Consider the following 21,853-nt stretch of genomic DNA (forward strand, 5'->3'; position numbering starts at 1 on the left):
GTGTCTCTTTATATCTCTCTCTCTCTCTCTCTCTCTCTCTCTCTCTCTCTCTCTCTCTCTCTCTCTTTCTCTCTCTTCTCAATAGCACCGTCGCGGTTGTGGTGGCGGGCATTTGTGGAAGAATCGAGTCTTTTTCATGCCTTTTGAACGATGTGGTGATGATCGTCCCACGATTGTCATTAGGGCGTTTGATCCCCGGCCACCATCATTCCCATGCATCATCGTAATAACGGACACAACCAGACAGGTCAGAAATCTTGTCCCACCCGATGCGCCGACTGCGGCAGTGTGGGATCAGCCATTCGGGGATGTGTGTTGGTGTCGTTGCTGATCTCCTCCCTATTGACGTGATGTCAAGCCGGCCATCCAGCCACTCTGCGACCGCTGCAGCCGCCGCCGCCCGCCCCGCACCCGCCCAGAATTCTTCGGCCTGACCTAAACTTTTACACAATATCTCCTGAATAAAGGCCGCATGCATTGGAGTTTAGGGTAGGGTGGTGGTGATCACTGCGCCAGACACCTGGCCACCTCGTGGAACAGTAGCTGTATAGGCTTAGGAGCGAGTGAGACAAGATCGTACCTGCAGCTCCTCGTCGCCACAATCTGTGTCCCGAGACGTGGTGTGACTACTCGTCGCGTCCTTTGCAGATGAAAACGAGCGTGATGATGACATCAAGTGCGAGGCTGCGTGCCCGCTCATGCCAATTTGTTCGTGAAAGGCCCATGAATCAGATCCTGTGCTTTTCTGGAAGGTGACCGCCTGCGCTGCCAACTCTTGAGTCGGATGCCGGTGGGGCGGTGGGAAGATGCTGGTTCCCGGGTGATTGGTCTGGCTGACTGCCCTTTTGGCCGGCGGTGAGATGGAACCCCCGAGAAGCGTTTTTCCCTAAGGAGCTGTCAAAAATCGATTTATTCCACGTAACCTATGGTGGTGCATTGCTTATGTGTGTGACATTATTCTCATCGGCTGACCGCATTGTCTGACATTTTCCTTTTCTTCTGACAATGCAGGGGGCGGTGGTGGCATGAACAGCTGTTGTGGCGGAAGCAGTTTTTTTCAGGTTTCTTTTCCTTTGCACGTCCAAGTGATCGTTGCCGCTCCCCTGGCTCGGTCCTGATGTGCGCTCAGGCCTGCGCACGCGCTCGAGTGCCAGAATAACCCAGGATCTGGACAAACGAGGTGTAGGAATAGGCTGACCATGTCGGCCAGCGGGGCCGTGGATCACTTGGATCCGGAGCTCAACGGAGTCTTGCGCTCGCTATTTCGTGACAAGGTGCTATGGCAGCGCGTCCAGGATCTCCAGCTCTTGGTGGCGTGCCCTTCCATTGACGCCCTGGCCGGCGTACAGGTCACGCCAGTCATGGTCCGCCAGCACATTCTTCAACCATCTCAGGTCAAGCCAGGTCAGCGTTCAGCCACCGCGCATGTCAATGTTTCGGCTCGCTTTGCCGCACAAACGCTAACCCTGGCCAGCTCGTAGGCGTCTACCAGTGCTTTGCGGGCGGTGCAGGCGTCGAGCTGACGGTAGCTGGTGGAAAGGTGTGTGTTCTTTGCACCCTGTCTCGGGTTGACTCGCTATTGAGAACCTGTGGCCCAACGACCACTTGAAGCCTCCGTTGAATCTCATGCCAAGCCTCGGGCGCGGGCGCGGGCGCGGGCATTCTTTTTTTTTTTTTTTTGCAGATTGCGCCGGTCCAGGCAACCCAGGAACGAGCCGAGTGGTTTGCCCAGATTATCTCGGAAGAAAAGTATCATTGCGATAACGGCATCGGAGTCGTCCGTCTCATCTGCATTGATCGCATCCTGGGCCAGGCCCAGACGGTAGGCCCAGATCGATCCCCGCGCTCTGACGTTTTGTTTGGTTTGTTGTTGTGTTCTTGCCCCAACGCTGATCCAGGTTTTGCTTTGCACCCCTTGGGCAATGGCCGATGTGTGGAAATTCTCAGGTTCATGCCGAGGCCATTCCCGATTACACAATCGGCCACGAGTGGCTGGCCTGGATTCAGGGCAGCATGCCCGCTGATCAGATTATGGAAATTCAAAAGGACTGCAACGAATTCAACTCGGCCTACGTCATTGGCACGCAAGTATCACCAATGGGCTGCGCTTAAAAGGGCCGGCGGGCTGTGCTGTCTTGGCTCATCTGGCTGCAGCATCCACCTGAGCTCATCTTGACCCTCTGCTCATTGGTATCATCACGCAGAGGTTATTTGTCTTACGTTGTGGACAAGATTGAAATGATGGTGGAGGAGGCGGCCGAATCGATTGACGAGCATTCCTCGGCATTGCAGGCGCTCCCCATGCACGACCAATTGCGCCGAGATATCGCCTGCCGGTGCGAATAGATTGCCGTCATCCACCAGCAACCGCCACCATCTCGCGCGCTCTGTGTCGCCGAGATTAACGCGATGATGCCATGCACCAGACTCACTGCTCCACCGTGGCTCCCACAGACAAGCCGCCGAGGAACTGATCATGATCAACGTGTATCCGTAGGTGTCGCCCGTGTTGGCGGTGAAGGGGGCTGCAGATTGGGGCGCCCGTGCACTCATCTACTCTTTGGCCATGCCCGTGTTTGTGCTGGTTTTGGGGGACGTGAATAGAAAGGTATTTGCAGCACTTGTGAAGGAAACGCAAGGGGCGTGTGATGCACTGGCCGCAGCGCTACGCACACATGCCGGGACAAGCCTCGCAGATGTTGGGGCAGACCCGTCCCTCCAGCTGGACTTGACGCAAGCGGCCAGCGAGTTGCGGGGCATGTGTACGGCCAGCTCAGCGCTGGAGAAACATCGCTATCTGCGGTCGACATTGGACCTGATTGCGTGTGCGTCGACGGCCATTACAGCAGACGACCTGATTCCGCTACTCAGCTTGGTCATGATCAAGTGCGGGGATTCGACGTTACCAGCTCAGCGTCTCTTTCTGGAGCGTTTCGACGTGACTGGGGCCTTTAAGGAGCAGGAGGGGGTGTTTTCGAGCGAGCAGCAGTACCGACTGACAACCCTGATTGCAGCGCTGGAATACCTGAGCAACCCCAATTATCCGGAGAGCGCCGATCCCGTCGAGGCCGAGGCCGAGGCCGGGAGCCTGGGAGGCAGCAGCCATGGCACGGGCTCGAGTCTGGGGCCGGCCAGCGGGAGTCACTCGCACAACACGAGCTGGGAACAAGCCTCAACGGTGGAGACGAGCGAACGAGCACAGCGTCAGCGTGAGGAGGAGCGCCAACGGCGAGAGGCCGAGGCCGCTGGCCAGGTGTACCTCAAGCCCGTGGACCGGCGCGTCTCAGACAGTGATGTGGGCCCCCTTCTGGCCCGCATCAGCAAACTGGGCATGTAAGCCAGCCAGGTTTCATAGTGACTTGTAGATTGATCAGCTTTTTGTTTTTTTTTATCTTGAGCTTGTTTTTTTTGTTTTTTGTTTTTTGTCTCCATCTTCCGTCTTCCAATTATAATCTACATCCCCCTCTTTCTTCATCATGTTTTGATTTGAAGCGGGGGTTTTCTCAAGACCAAGTGGAGTGCCTTGACCATTCTTTGAAGGCAGCCTTGTCGATCTCGGTGGTCATGGAGACTGCCACGCTTGCCTTGTTTGCTCGGCACACAACATCAAAAGGGGAACAAAGGGGGGCGCCGGTTTTTTTGGGGAAACGGCGGTTGGGGCACGTCCACATGCACTGCTTCGTTTGTTGCTGATCTGGAACGGCGCGCACGATGCCCCCAAACCAAAGCCATCAAGGTTGTCCGCGTCAACATCCCGAGGTGAAATTCAAAGTGTGAGGCTTGTAAGCTGCTTCACGTTGCCCGAGTGCCTCTTGGTGTGGCACCCAAGATTTAGCTCCTTGACGAGCCAAACCGATGTCGAGGTTCGCCAAGGGCCAAACTTAGGTTAAGCTTGTGATTACAACATGCCGAATCATGTGTTGCAATCCAACTCGCACAACACACAGAGCTCAAGGCGTGCGCTTCTTTGGATTCCATACTGGAACCTAATCACATCAATGTTTATGCAGTCATTTTGACACTTGGTGCTGTTTCTCACCGCCTGTCATACGTGGTTCCATTGCGACATATTCGATAGTTGTCGCGGCCTTCTGGAGGTTTATTGCAGTCGTATGACATGCCAATGCAAGAGGCATGTCATACTACCCCGCTTCGAGAAGTTCGTGAGCAAGTTCGAGCGGACGCACATGTAAGCCGACCTGTTGGCGACGGCGCCGGACCCACGCAGGAATTTAGGGGATGGGTGTAAGGTATTGCGAGTGCTGACACAAGAATTCTCCTGCATTGGTGCTTCGCGACGGTTCCCTTCAACGCGACGAGTAGGCCTGCGTGCGGTGGGTTGGGACACACCACCCACGCGTGGACCCTTTGGGTTTCAGGACTGGCTTCCGGAGTGGTTGGCCCTTCTCTGGTTTCCGCTCCTGAATGTTGATGTACCTCTGACTACACCTTTGTTTTATAGCGTAGACCAGATGGAACGACAAAGCATTCTCTGGCTTGCCGCTTGCTCCCGCACGACTCTCTGCTCCAAAGTGATCGCATTCTCCCCTTTTTTCAAACGGCCGTTACGTCTCTTCAACCGTTATTCCTCACACCCTCAACCCCACACCCCACACACAGACACATGGCTACCTGCCAACAACCAAACCAAACGCCACACGTGAACACCATCACCCCCACACCCCCAAATCCCCCCTATACTCCCCATGGCCCATTGCCGTTGAAGTTACACCTTGTTGAAGAACCGCGAAACAACGTGTGTGCGTGTGTGCGTGTGTGCGGTGTGCGTGTGTGTGTGTGCGACTTTTCGCTGTGCACAATTCCATGTGTGTGTGTCCTCTCGCTTTTTGCGCCTTTTTTTGTTTATTTTCTCTCTCTCTCTCTCTCTCTCTCTCTCTCTCTCTCTCTCTCTCTCTCTCTCTCTCTCTCTCTCTCTCTCTCTCTCTCTCTATTCGGCTCCATCACACATTGCCACCACCAGCTCTGCACGCTCTCGCTCTCTCTCTCTCTCTCTCTTTCTGTTTCAACATTTTCGGTCTCGTGTGTGTGTGTCTTGCGGCTGCGGGCTATTTCTTGGGTGCCTTGGTCATTTCTGCTGCTGCTGCTGCTGCTGTTGCTGTTTTGGCTGTTGGTTGGTGGGTGTGTGCGGGAGTAAGAGTATGCTATTGGTGCATCGGCGCTGCAAGCCTTGCTAGCGCCGTGTGCCCGCTCCTCTCCTTCCAAGGCTCCACCTTGGCCAGCTCCCCCCGACGTTCCACTCGGATCATTTCCCTCGGCTGGTGCCGCTCATCATCTCAGCGCGACCTGCCCACCATGCGGCCGCACGCCAACGCTCGATTAAAAGATGCGCACTTTCCGGCCTGGTTACAACCGCCGGCGGCGACCGCCAACCTCGCCGACATGATTGGCACCCCCCACACAGGTATGCCCTCCGCCCGGTGCGCCTCGTGGAGCACGTCCCTTGTTTAACCTCATCCTGGTGCATCCTTCATCACCCCCAATAGGCATGATGGTCGCCACCTCGTCTGGACAGAGCCCGTATGGTTTTACCGAGCAAGACCTTGAAGGCACATTGTCAGGAACAGACAACAATGGCGATGACGATGACGATGGCTTTCGCGATGCCTCCTCCCTCACTCGCGATGTCACCTCCAAGCCCTCGCTATCGCATACACCCCGAGCCCAAGACGTTGATGACATGTGGCTTGCACCCCAACATAAGACCGATCTGACTCGGCCCGCCCTTCGGTCGGCCCTGCGCTCCAGCCGACGCACCGCCAATGGCAATGCTAGCCCAAGCACTTCGTCGTCAAAGCCTTCCCGCTCCGTCCGCATCTGCGAACAAACCACCCCCACCCCCGCTGGCCCCAGCCGCCGCTCGGCCCGGGCTCCCCTCAAGAGCCCCGCTACTCCCAAAGACCTCAGTGACAACATGGGCGTCTTTCAGTTTGACGAAGATTTGGTCAGTCGGCTTGCATCCATCCCCGCCCGGTCCCGGCTGGTTGATCTGCTTGTCTTTTCCCTTTCTTCTTCTGTCCCGCTCGCTTCGCTCACCGCCGAGCCGCCCGCCATCCGCCATTTGCTTTGCATGCGCGCCAACAGGACATGGACGATGCCCTCGAACATGCCACTGCCGAGCTCGGCTTGGATGAAGCTGACGACGTCCGCGATCACGAACTTCGCCACCTCATTGTCCTGCTCGAGCAAGGCCACGCCGTACGTCCCCTGCCCGGCCTTTCGGCCCTCGACCCACACCTTTTTGGCACCCTGGCACGTCCACAACAACGACAATGGGGACACGCTCACGCCTCGCGCCTTGCCCTTGCTTTTCCCCGCACTTGCCTTGTGCCCGCAGACCCCGACCTCGCCCACCACCACCGACCCCACGGCGCGCGCCGAGGCATCATCTGTGCCCCTCACAGCGCTCGCCGACGCAGCCGATGATGTCGACTTTATCGGCCACACACTGCTCATCGACCCCGAAGCTAGCAGCACTCGTCGCGGCATTAACCGTCGCTCCTCCCCCCTTCATCTGCCCCAGAGCCACCACCACCGTGGCTCTCCCTCGGCTCATTCCCCCGAAGCCGCCTCCCGCTCAACTTGGTCTCATGGCTCCTGGAAGGTAGGAGGCTCCTTGCTCCATTTCCCACCCCCACCACCATCCCTCCTGGCTTGCTTCTGCAGTCGTCTCACGCTAAAACTGGCTCGCTTCCCCCCCTCCCCCCCGTCATCTACCCCGTTTTTGCTCGTTTAGGGCACACCGGCAAAGCATCGCGCCGTCACAACAGCTGCTCGCCAGCATCGGTCTGGCAGCTTTGGTGGTGCCCGAAGCACGCCCGCCAACAACAGCCTGGGCGGTGGCTTTGTCATGCTTCCCTCCCAGCAATCAACTAGCCTCGGGCTGGACGCCGCCTGCGAGGAAACGACCGACCTGGCCATTGGTTGGATCATGCCCGACCATCCCACCGTCAAGCCACGTGGCAGCTCCATCAACCTGGGCACGCCGGGTCCCCAACTCCTGACCCGTAGCAGCAGCACCCATGCCTCGGTCACTGCCAGCCTCCACCGTCGTCAATCTGCTGGCCTTGTCGAACAAGACTACCATGCCTTTCGCTCCCGGTACGGCACATGCGTCATTTGTCGCCTGAAAGCATCTCGGTTGTAACTGACGTTCGAATCTTTGCCGCTCGCATAGCTGCCTGAACCAACGGACGCGGTCCAAGCCCGGCTGTGCCCCTGACATGCTCTTGTTGTACCAGTTTTGGTGCGCGTTTTTGCAGAAGCATTTCAATCGGTATGGCCGGCCACATGTTGTCTTAGTCCTCGCATGCGTCACTCGATCCCTCACTTGCTCGATCACTTTGCTTCGACAGTACCATGTATCAAGAGTTTCGCACAGTGGTCCTCGAGGACGCGGCCCGCTGCTCTGCGACAGCGAGTAGTGATGCCGCCAAGCAGCGCGTGCAACAGGGCCTTGACCTGCTCTGGACTTTTTACTTTCATGCACTCGAAGCGCGCTTCCGTCCCTGGCTCTATCGAGCCTTTGAGGAAGCCTGTTTGGAGTGTGAGCAGGGTTTTGCCCGCCTGCGCGAACTCGTCCTGACTCTAAAGGATCAAAACGTGGACGTGGACGTGACTCCCGAGATCCAATCGCGACTGGACAAGGCTGCATTTTGCAACCCAACGCCCCTCTCCTCTCCCGCGGCCTCTTCTCCAGCCTCCAGTGAGCGAGTCAGCTTTTTTTGAAACCGTACTGTTTGCTACAGATCTTGCTCCTCTATCCCCGTATTCTTTTCATGTTTTCGCTCTTTATTTCCCCTTGATGTTGTTCCTTGTCCCGGCGAGAGTGCGAGTGCCTCGTTTATGGTGCAATGCTTCCCGCCTTCTCTCCGCTTTGGCTGTGCCAAACCTGATCTGTTTCTCCCATCTCCACCAGACCTCTTGTATACAATGCTTTATGGCAACCAGAGTTTGGTTTTGCCTTTTATAACCTAGTACACCTTCCTGACGCCTTATGAGTCTTTTCTGTACCGCCATTGCTATTTGCATGCCGCCTGTGGCGGAATGGTTGCTGATATCCTTTAACTTCAATTGAAAGAAAAACTTGAAAAATAATTTTTTTATTTCACAGGTACGACACGCTTGCCCCCGGGCTCGGGCAGATTCGAGTCGAGTATCATGGCCACAGGCTCGCCCGTCACAGCGTAAGTCAACCAACCGCTTTTGTCCGCGCAGGACTGATTGGCCACGAGGTTGGGGACGTGAGGTAACGGTGTCGTTGTGTTGGACTTGATGAGCGGCATGACCGAGTAGCAGGCTCGCGGGTGCTGGGTGGGCACTTGAATCGTGACGGGCTGTCCAAACGTGTTGGAATAATTGGTATCCACGTTCCAGATCACAAAGCGACTGCTGTTGTCAAATGACAGGGCTCGGCCTCCAGTTGATGGCCAGTCTGGTGCATCAAGCGTTGCCTGGCCAAAGAGATGCAACAGACTCTGGGCAGCGCGGTAGGCAGGCTTGGGTGAAAAATTAGATCGCACGACGCCAAAGCGGCATTCCTTGTTGGTCGCATCGTCGCAGTCGTCCACCCAATCATACCAGTTAGCCAATTGAACCTAACTCAGCAATACGGGGTAGCAATGGCCGCCCACAACAACGCGTGTGACTGTCAGCACGGAGAGCCCTGGGGACTCGAGGTGGTACGGTACAGTTTTTGGATTTCACGCGCGGTTACTCTGCCACTCCAGTGAAAAGCAGGCACAGCAGGCTTTTGCTTTCTCACCTTGGCCGAGAGCATCGTCAGCCATTGGCGCACGAGGTAAGAAGCTTGAATGGTTTCATCCACATCGACGGTGCTATAACCCCACTCGCCGCTGAGAACGTCGCAGACAGGCTTGGTCTGCCCGCCGTGCTGGGCAATGAGCGTTCGAACAAAGGCCACCGAGTGTGACGACTCGTCCAGATCATTGACGGACTCGGGGACACCTGGGCGATAAAAGTGGACGGTAATAAAGTCGAAGAGTTCCACGATGCCACTGTTCATGATATTTTCAAGCCAAGGCACCGACAAGGCACCACCAAAGGCCAATGCAGGCCCCACCAGCGCCAGGTGGCGGGTGACCGGATCGGCCTTGACAGTGTCGGCCACAATCTTGGCAAAGTTGTAATAGTCAATGTATCCATCGCCGTTCATGGCAAGATTGGGCTCGTTCGTGACCTCCCAGTAGTCGCGTGTGCGATTCCCATAACGTCGCATGGCTGCTGCTAACATGCTGGCAAATGCCTGACATGCAAAGCAGGGCGAGTGAAGAATAGCAATGTTGAATGTCATTCAGATCGCCAACAAAAAAAGAAAAGTCATTCCCTTTCCCCCCCGACAAGAGTACCATATATGGTCGGCATACATGTTGCGCTGAATGTAGTAAGAGCACCAGGCAGGCGCGTGAAACCCAGAAGTGTGAAACGTACCTGTTGGCCCTCTGTGCTGTTGGGCAGTTTGCCGCCGGGATAGAGATGGTTTTGTGGGTGTGCACACCACAGTACGCGCACTTGAGCCGTCTCTGCAAGATTGACAAGGTGGTCGTAAAAGTTCCAGTTGTAGATTCCTAAAGCCAGGGTGCTTTAGCCGAAACCCAGGTGCGCGGTACTGGAAGCCGACGGCCCAGGGGTGTGATGATACGAGGCGCTGCACACCTTTCTGCAGCTCGACCTTGTCCCAATTGAAGGCTGTGCGCATGCTCTTCACGCCCAGCGCTGTAAAGGCGGCCCATTCAGCTGCATTATCCAGTATCAATCAGCGCGTGGCATCATGAAAATGGCGTTGACCTGCCAACCACCGAGCGAGGAGCAACAGTTTGCTCCTTTTTCCCCCCAACGCTGCAACCACATGGCACTGACTTTCATTTGGAAGGGCCTGGTGCATACCCCAATGAGTGTTGACTGCGGCCATGTCCTGCAATACCAGGCCCCTGACGGTACCAGCCATGCACGTCGTCGCCACGACCCATGCCAGCGTCACGCCAACGCAACCCCCCATCAGCGCGATCAAAATTCCAAAACATCAACAAGACCATGCTCATTTGTCAGACGTTTTCTAACGCCGAAAAGTCTGACATTCCGTTGTCAGACTTTTCTAGGCTTATGGGGCAAAGTGTAAGAAATGATGCATTTCCGTACTGTGCACTCGCGTTGAAGAGAGAGAGCGCGACGAGAGAGCGACGAGCGACAGCTGACGACGCGCGAACAGTGCGAGGCGGGAGGGGGGTGGCGGGTGAACACTGACCACCGGCCATGCCGCTGTTGTTTGCATCGGATGATATACGGGTCGTGCCATTGGGGGCCGGACAGGATGTGGGGCGTTCCTGCGTTTTGGTGACCATGGGGGGTCGGACAATTATGTTTGACTGCGGCATGCACATGGGCTACAACGATGCGCGGCGTTTTCCCGACTTTACGCAAGTGGCGCAAGGCCCGCTGACGGATCACATTGACTTGGCCATCATTACCCACTTCCACCTTGACCACTGCGGCGCCTTGCCCTACTTTACAGAGCAGGTGGGCTACGATGGTCCCCTGTACATGACCATGCCCACGCGCGCCATTGCCCAGGTCCTGCTGGAAGATTATCGCAAGATTGCCGTCTCTCGGCAGGGAGAGAAAAACTTTTTCACCCGCGACGACATCAAGACGTGTCTCAACAAGGCCACCACCATCGACCTTCACCAGACAGTTGTCATTGACCAGGACTTTGAGATCAAGGCCTACTACGCGGGCCACGTTCTTGGGGCCGCCATGTTTTATGTTCGCGTCGGCAATCAGAGCGTGGTCTACACGGGCGACTACAACATGAGCCCGGATCGGCACCTTGGTGCCGCCTGGATCGACCGCTGTGAACCAGACGTCATCATTTCAGAGTCCACTTATGCCACCACCATTCGCGACAGCCGCCGCGCCCGCGAGCACGACTTGCTCACCAAGATTACCCAGTGTGTACAGCGGGGCGGCAAGGTCCTGCTTCCCGTCTTTGCCCTTGGCCGCGCGCAAGAGCTGTGCATTCTGCTCGAGACCCATTGGCAACGCACGGGCATGCGAGTACCCATCTACTTCTCCACGGGTCTAACAGCCCGTGCCAACGAATATTACAAGCTCTTCATTACCTGGACCAACCAGAAGCTCAAGGAAACCTTTGTGGAACGCAACCTTTTCGACTTTCAGCACGTTCAGCCCTTTGACCGCAGCTACCTCGAGCATGCTGGGCCTCAGGTGCTGTTTGCAACCCCGGGCATGCTGCATGCTGGCACATCGCTCTTGGCCTTTACCCACTGGTGCGAGGACCCACGCAACATGGTCATTCTGCCCGGTTACTGCACGGCGGGCACTGTCGGCGCCAAAATCATTGCCGGCATTCGCGAACTCGACATTGAGGGCCGCCACTACACTGTACGCATGGACGTCGAATACCTCTCTTTTTCTGCCCACGCCGATGCCAAGGGCATCATGCAACTCGTCTCCCAATCGGGCGCAAAGCAGGTGGTGCTCGTACACGGCGAGCAACAAAAAATGGCCTTTTTGGCTGGCCGCATCCAGCAGGAGCTTGGCTTGCCCTGCCACTTTCCCCCCAACGGTCACTGCCTCACGCTTTCCACCAACAACCCCGTCCCAATCCTGGTCTCCGATGCCTTCCTCCCCGTGGCCAAGGACGAAGTCGCAAAGGCCGAGCCCAGCTTTTCCCCCGCGCCGGGACCCAAGGCAGAACTGCTGGCGGAGGATGTCGAGACGAAGCCCAACCCATCACACCTGCTGGCAACTCCAAGCAAGCCGCCTATGGCTCTGGACGGCCATCTTGGGCTAGGTGCTGCTCCTGTGCCCATTGAAGGTGTGCTGGTGCGCCAGAGCAATGGTAAACTGCGCCTGGTCACCTTCTCCGAGGCGCAGCGCGATCACAATCTGCAACCACACGAGATCAAGACTGTATGCGTGATTGCACTACCTAGCGGGGCCTCCACCAGCTTGGTACATCGCCATATCCTCCAGCGCAGCCAGGCAGCAGGTTTGGCCGTGCTCGACTCGGGGCCAACAACCCTCAAGGTTGGCTTGGTGGACGTTTCTATCGAGCCCAATGAGGTGCGGCTGGCCTACAAGAGTGGCAGCGGCGTGCGAGATGCGGCCCGTCTTCAGGACATTGTTGGCAGTCTGCCTGACATGGCCGAGGCCTCGCGTGACTCATTGTCCAAGCCCCGTCAAACGCCTTTGGCAGCGGCTGAGGCCAGTACAGCAGAGAGTCGGCCGCCCATGGACACTGAGGATGACGATGAGGACGATGTCAATGATGACGACGACGAGGAGGAGGAGGAGGATAGTGACGATGGCAGCGGTGATGATACAGAGGAAGAGGAGGCTGATGACCATGACCAGAGCGACAATGACGACGACGACGACGACGACGACTCAAGCGACCGTCTCAGCAGCAGTCAAGACGAATAGACGCTTCTATAGGCTGATCAAACCTCGACGATGGTTCGAACCGTTTTTGTTCTCTTCTTGTCATCGCATGGTTCACATTGAACCCCTCGTCTTGTGCTGCTGTCTGCTGGCCTTTGCATGCCGTGCGTGCCTGCCGTCCTCGTCCATGTACAACCTAGTGCCTTATCTTTTTATCTTTCACAATCTAATCGACGACCAGAAAATCAAACATGTTAGCGTCATCTCCGTTCAGACGTGCTGGAGCATGACAAAACATACTTTAACAAAACACCTGAATTTCACCTGCATAGTTCAGCACGACCATTCCTGAGAGTCATCCATCCCGTGTTATTGATTGAGAATAAAAGCTACGCAGGACATTTGGGGATAGCCAAGCCAAAACCAGTTTCAGCACAATAAAGTACATGTAATTCCAAACGAATTGCTCGAGCCTGGCTCAGTTTGTAGATTGACGATGGCTGCTCTGACCGACATTTGTTCATATTCACGATTGACAATCGGAGCCTGGATGCGCGCCCTCTGGGTTGTCGGCAATAGATGCGCTGGACAGGGACACCCTGTAAACGGAGCCTTTTCATTTCATGTTCGATGAATGATTTTTAAAAAATTAATTGCAAAGCAGTTCAACTAGGCGAATAGATATGAGGCTCCTCAATTGTGCGTTGGGTGCAGGGCAAAGGTGCTGAGCTGGCCCGGAAGGCCGTGTTGAATTAGGAAAGTACTTTGCAAGCGAAGTGCCGACGCATCTGCCAACGACACCTCAGCGAGCTCAGCTGAGATCCTGGGGGCGAGTGCCGTCGCGGCCACACTCGACACGTCGACGGTGGTATACCCCACGACGGCACCCGAGGCAGGTAACAACACCAGTCCACCCGCGGCAAGCTTCGCCCCAGGTGCTAAAATCAAGCGCTGGGTGGTGTGCCGCTCGGCATAGGGCGCCAAATAGACGGTCACACTCAATTGGAGCTGCAATCGCGGAGTAGATAAGCTGGGTGCTGCTGCGTGGGTTAAGCTGGCGATGCACTGGCAACGCCATAGCTGGAGGAGAGCTGAGAGAAAAGCTGGCTGCTCTACCGAATCCACAGAAACATTGGGGGCTGCAAGCAAGTCGGTGTCGTTGCCTAGACGGAGCTGGCGGTTTTGGGCAGTGGTGGAAAGGGCAACGCTCTGAACATGGGTGCGCACAGAAGGTAGGACCCCGGCGTACAACAATCGGGTGCACCAGTGGAGCCCGGGCCTTTGAACCAAGTCGATACAGACGGGAAGGGCCAGATCGGGGCGCACGCGCTGGACCAGCTTGTGCAGCATGGGCTGTGAGCCTACCTCAAGCACACGTGCCCCAGAGGGCAAATGCTGTAGCATGCTGTGAAAGGTGACGGGGCGTGACAGGCACGCCAAGAGGAATGCCGGACTAAACTCGGCAAAGCTGCCAGGCACCGTAGTGATCCAGGTGACGGCGAGCTTCGGCGATCCAGGGAGCCATCGATCCAAGCTGGCGCGCACACTTTCGAGAAAGCAAAGATTTGCAGCTGTTGCCTCTGGATCATCATGTGTATCCTCAGTCATGTGGAGAGCGGTTTGGGCCGACTGCACCCGCTGCGTGCGGATCTGCAGAGCTGCCAGCTCAGCTTCTAAGCCTGTCAGCGCGCCCGCTTGAACCGCCATTCGATTCAGTGCCACGGTCACGTTGCAAGGTCCGTTGATGCAGGCCACGGTCGCGCCCAGGGGCAGTAGCGGCTCCACCTGGTTACAGGGTGCAGTGACGGCCAGCATGGCGCCGGGGCGAGTGCGAGCCCAGTCACCCATGTGCCAGGCCAGACGAGCAACGAGCGGGGGAGGCAGGCAAAGGGCATGGGCGGCACAGAGCAGCTCACCCAGACTATGGCCACAGCAGGGAGCCTGATCAAGGCCCAGCTCATGCAAAACGGCTGTCAAGCCCAACTGCAACACCACGGAGGCCACAAAAAGGGCGCGCGCGTCGGCATGTAGCTCCGCCGACGCACTCTCACTTGTCAAAAGATAGGGCAAATCAAACGGAAAGCCGTCCAAACCCTGTTGGCAAGCGTGCACGGTGGCCTGGAACACGGGCTCGCGCCACATATGAACATCCACCAAAGTCCACCGAGAGCCCAGTCCGGGAAATAAAAGCCATGGCAGCGTCTGCCCAACAGCCGGATCGGACGGGTTGGTCTGGATGACATGGGCAATTCCGTCGTCCTCAGCCAGCCAAGTGGTGCCTGGCGTGGGGTCGCTTGGCAGTGAGATGGCTCGGCGCAACCCCCATGCATTGTCAGGATCACAGGCAAGGGTCGTGGCAAGGTGAGCTCGATCGGTGGGAGACTCTGCGGCCAATCGCCAGAGGGGAAGACGCTGCCAGATCGCTAAGGATGAGTCGGTAAGACTGGTTGTGAGGGTATTTCGAGCGTAGTCATCGAGTTGTTACGCAGAGGAAAAAAAATGAAGAAAACGACATTGAACGCTGCCAAACAAGTCCATGCATTCTAGCGTCCAAACTAACAAGGTGGCGGGGGGCTGGTGGGGGCGGAAGGGGTGTCCTCGAAGGCAAAGGAAAAGTGAAGGCGCCGATCGGTGGCGGCGCGCGTCTTGGATTTATCAGACCCATCCGGGTTGCCAGACGTCGACATTGGGAGCTCAAACCCAGGAGTTTGTGCTGGTGGCCCGGGGGATGCAGGTTCGGAGCTGGCAACCGGGTGCATGGGGCGGGCTGTAGAAACAGGCATGGTGGCGAGCAACAAGAAGGAGAAAGTGCCATGTCTGGGGCAGATGCAGCGATGATGCGCGCACCTGGGGCCCTTGAAGCAGGTTTCTCACGTCTTTCGTGCTGGAGGATGAGGCTGCACCGCCACGCGCCGCACATGCGATTTGGGTGAACAAAGGATTGTGGTGCACTTGCTTTTCCAACCCTTCCAAAGGCATTCAGCTGCGAGGTTGTCATGATTTTGCATTGGGCATCATGTCTCCAGCAGCGAAAGAAGAGAGATGCCACTTCAAGGGGCAAGGAGGGGGTGGTGGGGCGGGGGAGGGTAGCGTCCATCTGGGTCGGTCACCAACGTCTTGATGCCATCTGTTGTGAGTCCGTCGCGGCTCCATCGCGCTTGCGCAAGCGCGCTCGATATTTTTTGTCAGACTTTTGATTTGCATGTGTGTGTGTGTGTGTGGAATGACGAGATTCGATCATTGTGATGCTGTTTGACACATTGTCATCATCATCATCATCACATACACACACACACACACACACACACACACACACACACACACACACACACACACACACACACACACACATCGAGAAGACGTTCAAAGAGGGACAACAACGTGAACATTCATCCATCCTTAGGTGTGACATATGGGTATGACATCGGGAAAGCACCTGCCACGATGTAGGATGCTACTTGGGACACCAAAAGGAGGCACAACCATGTGTGTGTGTGTGTGTGTGTGTGTGTGTGTGTGTGTGTGTGTGTGCAGCTGCTGCATGAACGGAGCCGTTGGTGAGGGGGGGTGGGGACACGAGGAGAATTGACCACTGGATAGAGGAGATGGTTGTGGTTACTCGTCTGGGATTCGGCTCATTTTACAGCTCAAGCCCGGCCTTGAATTTGCAAGACCATTGTTCGTGCTCGGACCCACCGCTGCTAGTGCATTACCCGAAGCGCGCGTCTACCAGTCACCAGCACCATGCCCGCCGTCGGTGCTCCGTACGCGGCGCTGCTGTCCAGTCTCAAGGTGGGAGACTTGACACTCAAAAACCGCATTATTATGTCCGCCATGACGCGTGCTCGCTCCATCAACAACGTTCCCAACGACATGAACCGGGCCTACTACGAGCAACGAGCTGGCGCCGGCCTTATCATTACAGAGGGCGTCCCGATTGACAAGCGGGTAAGTCTTCCCATCCCCTCCTTGTGGGTGTCTTGACTCAGCTGTCTGCCCTGTTCCATTTGACTGCTTCCTCCTTTAACGCCTAACACGATCCACCATCCCTTTGTCCAATCACACCAGGGTTCTGCTTGGACAGACGTGCCCGGAATCTACACGGAAGAGATGGCCGAGGGCTGGAAGCGAGTAACAGACGGCGTCCATGCCAAGGGCGGCTTGATCTTTGCCCAACTGTGGCACATGGGTCGCCAAGCACACAGCTCGTTTTTTGATGGCAAGCTACCCGTTGGCCCATCCCCCTTGAAGATTGAGTCACCCAAGGGCGTCCCCAACGCGGACGGCGAGTTTGTGCCGTATGAGGTTCCCCACGCGCTTACCGTGGACGAAATCCAAGAAATTGTACAGGTATGCTTTCCCTATCCATTCAGACAGACGCCTACACGCTCAGCGAGCCAAACCAGGGTCTTGAGCTGGCTGCCTGTTTTGCTTCTCCCATGCTTCTTCTGTTCATGCCTGCCTTTTACCACCTCGCCACCTCGCTGCCGCTGCACAGCAATACAAACAGGCTGCCCTGCTGGCCAAGGCGGCCGGCTTTGACGGCATCGAGATGCATGGTGCGTGGTCGGCTTTTCTCAGTTGCTTGGCTCTCCTCGATGCTTCTTCTCTTACCTGCCAAATCTTCGCGCTCACTCCGACTCCATTGTTCTACCTCCTTTGCTCACGATAGCGGCCAATGGATATTTGGTGGATCAGTTTCTGCAGTCGTGCTCCAACCAGCGCACAGATGAGTATGGTGGTAGCATCGAGAACCGTTATCGCTTCTTGGATCAGTTGATGGACGTGGCCCTGGAAGCCTTCCCCAAGGAGCGCGTCGGCGTGCGCATCAGCCCCAATACCAACTTTGGTGGTTCGGGCTCCCCCGACTTTCGTGAAACGTTCACTTATGTCGCCGAGCAGGTCGGCAAGCGGGAAGTGGCGTACCTGCAGGTCCTGGATGGTCTGGCTTTTGGATTTCATGAACTGGGTGAGCCGATGACCCTGGACGAGTTCCGGCCTCTGGTGTCAGAGAAGACAAAGATCTTTGGCAACGTCGGCTACACACCCGAGTCGGGTGAGGAGGCGATCACATCTGGTGTCGCGGATGCCATTACCTATGGACGTTACTTTTTGAGCAACCCCGATTTTCCTGAGCGTCTGGCCAACAACTGGCCGCTCAATGAGCCCCCGGAGCATGCAGCCTGGTTTACGCCTGATCTGCCCAACCGCGAAAAGTATTCCACGTCCTGGGGCTACACAGAGTACCTACCCTATCCCGAGGAGGCCAAGCAAGCAGCTTCAGCGTGAAGAGCATGACGTGAGCGGGCTTTCTTCCAGCTCTGATCAACGCCACTCAACTGTGTTGGGTCGGGCGGCGTTATGTCCTTTCCAGCTTTCGCCGCATGGGCACATGTTGGTCCTTTGATCTGTTAACCGTGTACATGTATGTGCCATTTTTTTTACTGAAATTCAATGATGAAAGATGCCCTCGTTCGTGTCGAGAAATCGATCACACACACACACACACACACACACACACACACACACACACACACACACACACACACACACACACACACACACACACACACACACACACACACACACACACACACACACACACACACACACACAAGGGGTGCGACAGACATGGAAGACCACTGCCCAGGGTCAACCCAGCACACTAATTTACCACGTGTAGACTGAACGAGAGTATGAAATTGTAATCGTGGTCGACTCGAGTCGGGACCTTGTTTCAAATTGCACATGGCCTCTGCTTAATGCTGGTAACTGAGCCATTGGAAGGTGTCTTGCAGTTGAAGTGAGGGACCGAGTGGCTACTCGGTACGCAGGATGATGTGGATGCCCGAATCTGTATCGACTAGGTCTGAGAGCTCACCCACTTTGAGGGCGAACCTAAGAGAGGAGGGCAAAATGTCGGCCAGCACCTGATCAGATTCATAAACATCGACTCGGCCGATCGGTGTTGGAGCGCAAGCACATGACACATGACAGAAAAACCATCCACGTACGCTGCCTTTTCAAACGCCTCTGCATTGGCGGGGAAGCATGGTGATGCAAGACAAGTGGTGTGAGAGCCGGGTGTCATCACATCCGTTGCTGTCGGCGAAGAAGACTACCCAGGGTGCACCGACCAACGTACTTTGCATTTGGCCACGGCCAAAGGCACCGAGGTCACCGCCCCGCTTTGCGCTGCTGCAATCACTTTCCGTCTCGGCGATTTTGGCAAAATCAGCTCCCTGCGCAATGGCTTCTCGGTGGCCTGGGTATTCAATAACACAAAAACAGATCAGAAGCGTGGGTGCCAAGAACAACACACGGTGTCGAGTCTTCGGCTGTCAGCTCAAACAGTTGCGAACGGTTGGGCATCCATATAGAGCGCGCAGGCACGCACGCTTGATGATTTCGATGGCTTCAGCCTTAGTGCGGGTGATGGTATTTTGTCGCCAGGAAGAGGGTCGGCGAGAATCGCGATGCTTGGCTAGGATGTGCGATGCGCGCACTTTGCTCGGACCACTGGACTGATGGACCGAGAAAAAAAAAAGAGAGAGAGAGAGAGAGAGAGAAAGCCAGTCAGGCCAAATGTGTGCCTGACAGCTGCAGGAAGGAGCAGCTTTGGGCCGTGTGCACATGATGATGTACCTGTGCAGTTGATCCTTTGCTTGAAGCCGCTGCTGTGGGCCGCTCCCACACGGATTCCTGCGTTGCTGTATTAAAGTAGTAGCTACAAAGTATCAAACCGCCAGGATCGAAATGCGACAAGTGACTGACAGGTACACGGAGGCATGACTAGGCGTTGCAAAACTACTCACTATTTCCCGGGCTTGGACTTGCTTTCTTTTTGAATCCAGCCCGCGGGCAGCTGAGTGTCAACCTCGCCTGCAGACCAGTGCGAAGTTGTGAGATGGCCAGGTGCAGTCGGGCCATGTGCAGTCCCGCCAAGCAACCAGCGGCCGGCTGACGTTTTTCCCGCTTGGACGCGCCTTCATCCGCCATGATTGTTTGGTTCAAGCCTGCCGCTGTCAACGAGATGAGTGAGGCACCTCCCAAGTGCCAGCGCGTCGTGCCGAGTGCGAGCAGACACGAGAGAGAGCGCGCGCTAGAGAGAGAGAGAGAGCAGGGCTCGCGCATTTTCAATCATCTCACTGATTTCGCCAGCTGGGTTGAGGCTGAGATTGGAGTATGGTCACTGAGTTCGTAAAGTGCCTTTGAAGTCGGCTCGCACACGTGCTTCGAGAGCAACGTTGTTGGATGGGAAGAGATTCAGTCATCGGCCTGGTCATCATCAGAGATGATTTTTATGGATGGGCTAGCTACAAGGCAAAAACAAACCAATTTAAGAGATCTGGTCTAGCAAGCGCACAAGGACAGAGAAGGTGCTCTTCGTCTACAAATGTAAGACAACAAAGGCTCATCGCCCAAGACGAGCACAACTTTGAATTATTCTAGAGCGATTTTTATCGCAGTTGTTATTGTGTCCTAGGTTAGTCGGTCAAGGTGCGATCCGAGGAGAGAGAGAGAGAGAGAGAAACGTGAGAAGACGACGAGACGGGGGCAAAAGGGCAGCGCTGCTGGTACTGGTGGGCACACGCGTGTCTGTTGGGCATCTGGCCGGGTCCTTGGCTTGGATGATGGTCTTCGGGGCTCATCAACATGGTCAAGGTGGTGCACTTGAGTTTCCCAATGGGACCAATGGGTTCTCATGAGCAATGCTCGTGGTCCGCCCCTTGCCGTTTTGTGTGCACCACATGGCCAAACGCGCGCCTTGCACCGGGCCGTCGTGCCTGGTGCTTGCGGTCCATGTCCAGCCAATGATGCCCTCTGCCATTTCCTTGGGGCCTTTGGAAACTTGTCTGGAGGGGGTTTCAGTTTAAGGGCACGTTTGAGGGAACAGAAACTTGTCATGCCAGCCGACCCCAAGGACTCTTGTGCATGATCGACTTGCGGTCTCTTGTGTCGATGCTAGCGTCAGCACAGCTGGCGCCTGGCTTTGCATTTGTCGGCAGTTGACCTGGTAGAATGATCAGTTGACCAGTATCACTCATTCTTGCTGCCCGTGCCTTCCTTCTTCTTTCCCTCCCGTTCCTCTGTCGGATTGGACTTCGTTTGTAGACACAACTGCGCATTCGTGGCTCACGGCTCAAGGGTTCTTAATCCCTTCTTTCTCGCTGACTCGACCCTTTTTGGGGTTTTTTCTTGACATTGCATTCTTCGTTCTGATTTCCTCAGCGTGTTCACACCATCATCATCATGGCAGCGGCACCTTCCGAGGTTTGTCCTCATCCGTGCCCATGCACAAGACTCGAGTGCACCCTTAAGCCCCTGTGTCGACGTGTTGGATCCTCACATGACTCGGGTCTCGTCTCAGGCTGGGCCCGACAAGCATCCTCTGCAGGATGAGTGGACCCTCTGGCACGATGATACCTCCAAGGTCCGCGATGGCGATTGGAAGAGCAACATCAAGAAGGTGGGTTGGTGTTCTTCGCTGCATGCTTGGCCGTCGTGACGTTTGTTTAGCTCCGCTCGCAAGAGTGTGGCGGCGGTGGGCTGACTGACAGTGGGTTGTGGGCACATAGGTGTGCACCGTCAACTCGGTTGAGGAGTTCTGGCGCCTGTTCAACAACATCAAGAGCTTTGAAACCTTGGTCAAGGGCTCCAACTACCATCTTTTCAAGGTTGTTGCGCGTGCGTGTTTGGTGTCGGCGTTGTTTGAAGCATACTTTTGCTGTGCAGCCGCGTCCTTTTGCAAGTCTGTGTCATCTTCTGACCGGGCGTATATCATCTTGCTCACGCTTGTGGCTCGACTCCATCAACAGAAAAACATTGAGCCTTCCTGGGAAGACAAGGCCAACGCCAATGGTGGCGCATTCAACATGCAATGCGAGGGCGAGCGCTTTCGCCCTCACGATCTGTGGCTGAGGACGGTACGCTTGATTGCATGTCCTTCGAGCGAAGCGTCTTTGCGGGCGAGCCAGTGTCCTGGTTTGCGCCACAATTTATGCTGTGGCTACTGCCCCTTCATTTTCATACTGCCTGTTTGTAGATGCTGTCTGTCATTGGTAACCAGTATGGCGAGGACGGCAAGTACATTTGCGGCGTTTCGGCCAAGGCCAAGAGGCGTGGAGAGCGCCTCGAAATGTGGCTCAACCACTGTGATATGGATGATGAGATTGCCAAGCGCATTGGGTGCGTTTCTTCTTCGTCTTGCCTTGACCTCCGGCCTTTGATGGGTGATATATGAGCCGCGTCGCACTTGCGTGCATGCCATCGACTCACGATGCTTTCCCTATCTTTTGGGTGCGGTTTGGCAGCAAGCGATGGAAGGAATTGGTCGAGTCGACTCAGATGATACAGTTCAAGGTGAGCATGACCGTCCCAATTCTAGTCTGCAACCCCCCCCCCCCCCCAA

General features: G+C 56.0%; 7 protein-coding genes across 7 annotated transcripts in view; 4 read left to right on the plus strand and 3 right to left on the minus strand.

Annotated features, from left to right (window-relative positions):
* Positions 1-1,199: 1,199 nt before the first annotated feature.
* MONBRDRAFT_33028 (uncharacterized protein) lies at positions 1,200-7,746 on the plus strand (the record flags this gene model as incomplete). Its single annotated transcript, XM_001747016.1, has 16 exons — positions 1,200-1,404; positions 1,482-1,540; positions 1,685-1,822; positions 1,948-2,084; positions 2,205-2,336; positions 2,455-2,493; positions 2,605-3,333; positions 4,079-4,189; positions 4,621-5,035; positions 5,299-5,422; positions 5,505-5,962; positions 6,103-6,216; positions 6,356-6,622; positions 6,755-7,119; positions 7,196-7,264; positions 7,374-7,746. 16 exons carry the CDS (start codon positions 1,200-1,202, stop codon positions 7,744-7,746), a joined length of 3,735 nt encoding a protein of 1,244 aa, XP_001747068.1.
* A 374-nt stretch (positions 7,747-8,120) lies between these two features.
* On the minus strand, positions 8,121-9,271 carry MONBRDRAFT_26697 (uncharacterized protein; the record flags this gene model as incomplete). The annotated part of the gene is made up of 2 exons (XM_001747144.1): positions 8,121-8,615; positions 8,783-9,271. The coding sequence occupies 2 exons, from the start codon at positions 9,269-9,271 to the stop codon at positions 8,121-8,123; spliced, it is 984 nt and encodes a 327-aa protein (XP_001747196.1).
* A 1,019-nt stretch (positions 9,272-10,290) lies between these two features.
* On the plus strand, positions 10,291-12,688 carry MONBRDRAFT_37658 (uncharacterized protein; the record flags this gene model as incomplete). The annotated part of the gene is made up of 1 exon (XM_001747017.1): positions 10,291-12,688. The coding sequence occupies one exon, from the start codon at positions 10,291-10,293 to the stop codon at positions 12,481-12,483; it is 2,193 nt and encodes a 730-aa protein (XP_001747069.1). The 3' UTR covers positions 12,484-12,688.
* A 446-nt stretch (positions 12,689-13,134) lies between these two features.
* Positions 13,135-14,256, minus strand: MONBRDRAFT_9427 (uncharacterized protein; the record flags this gene model as incomplete). Its single annotated transcript, XM_001747145.1, has 1 exon — positions 13,135-14,256. One exon carries the CDS (start codon positions 14,254-14,256, stop codon positions 13,135-13,137), a length of 1,122 nt encoding a protein of 373 aa, XP_001747197.1.
* Positions 14,257-16,108: 1,852 nt separating this feature from the next.
* MONBRDRAFT_37659 (uncharacterized protein) lies at positions 16,109-18,007 on the plus strand. Its single transcript, XM_001747018.1, has 4 exons — positions 16,109-16,389; positions 16,510-16,791; positions 16,940-17,000; positions 17,114-18,007. The coding sequence occupies exons 1-4, from the start codon at positions 16,186-16,188 to the stop codon at positions 17,728-17,730; spliced, it is 1,164 nt and encodes a 387-aa protein (XP_001747070.1). The 5' UTR covers positions 16,109-16,185; the 3' UTR covers positions 17,731-18,007.
* Positions 18,008-18,260: 253 nt separating this feature from the next.
* Positions 18,261-19,634, minus strand: MONBRDRAFT_33031 (uncharacterized protein; the record flags this gene model as incomplete). The annotated part of the gene is made up of 8 exons (XM_001747146.1): positions 19,591-19,634; positions 19,407-19,463; positions 19,257-19,323; positions 19,087-19,168; positions 18,839-18,965; positions 18,587-18,706; positions 18,456-18,543; positions 18,261-18,339 (listed from the first exon to the last, which is right to left on the minus strand). Exons 2-8 carry the CDS (start codon positions 19,438-19,440, stop codon positions 18,261-18,263), a joined length of 597 nt encoding a protein of 198 aa, XP_001747198.1. The 5' UTR covers positions 19,441-19,463; positions 19,591-19,634.
* Positions 19,635-20,553: 919 nt separating this feature from the next.
* The window catches only part of MONBRDRAFT_33032 (uncharacterized protein), a 2,012-nt gene continuing 712 nt past the window's right edge, over positions 20,554-21,853 (plus strand). Inside the window, exons 1-6 of the mRNA XM_001747019.1 lie at positions 20,554-20,715; positions 20,813-20,911; positions 21,021-21,119; positions 21,261-21,368; positions 21,488-21,630; positions 21,756-21,804. Coding sequence (XP_001747071.1) covers positions 20,695-20,715; positions 20,813-20,911; positions 21,021-21,119; positions 21,261-21,368; positions 21,488-21,630; positions 21,756-21,804 — 519 coding nt within the window. The 5' untranslated portion in view covers positions 20,554-20,694. The remainder of the gene's footprint in view (positions 20,716-20,812; positions 20,912-21,020; positions 21,120-21,260; positions 21,369-21,487; positions 21,631-21,755; positions 21,805-21,853) is intronic.

The sequence above is a fragment of the Monosiga brevicollis genome, genomic scaffold, assembly GCF_000002865.3.
Source record: "Monosiga brevicollis MX1 MONBRscaffold_15 genomic scaffold, whole genome shotgun sequence".
Taxonomy (NCBI): Eukaryota; class Choanoflagellata; order Craspedida; family Salpingoecidae; genus Monosiga; species Monosiga brevicollis.

Excerpts from the sequence above, each read along its gene's own strand:
- MONBRDRAFT_37659 (XM_001747018.1), top strand. The coding sequence starts at position 16,186 with ATGCCCGCCGTCGGTGCTCCGTACGCGGCGCTGCTGTCCAGTCTCAAG. Across the intron at positions 16,792-16,939 it reads AAATCCAAGAAATTGTACAG|CAATACAAACAGGCTGCCCT; the intron begins GTATGCTTTCCC and ends GCCGCTGCACAG. Across the intron at positions 17,001-17,113 it reads TGACGGCATCGAGATGCATG|CGGCCAATGGATATTTGGTG; the intron begins GTGCGTGGTCGG and ends TGCTCACGATAG.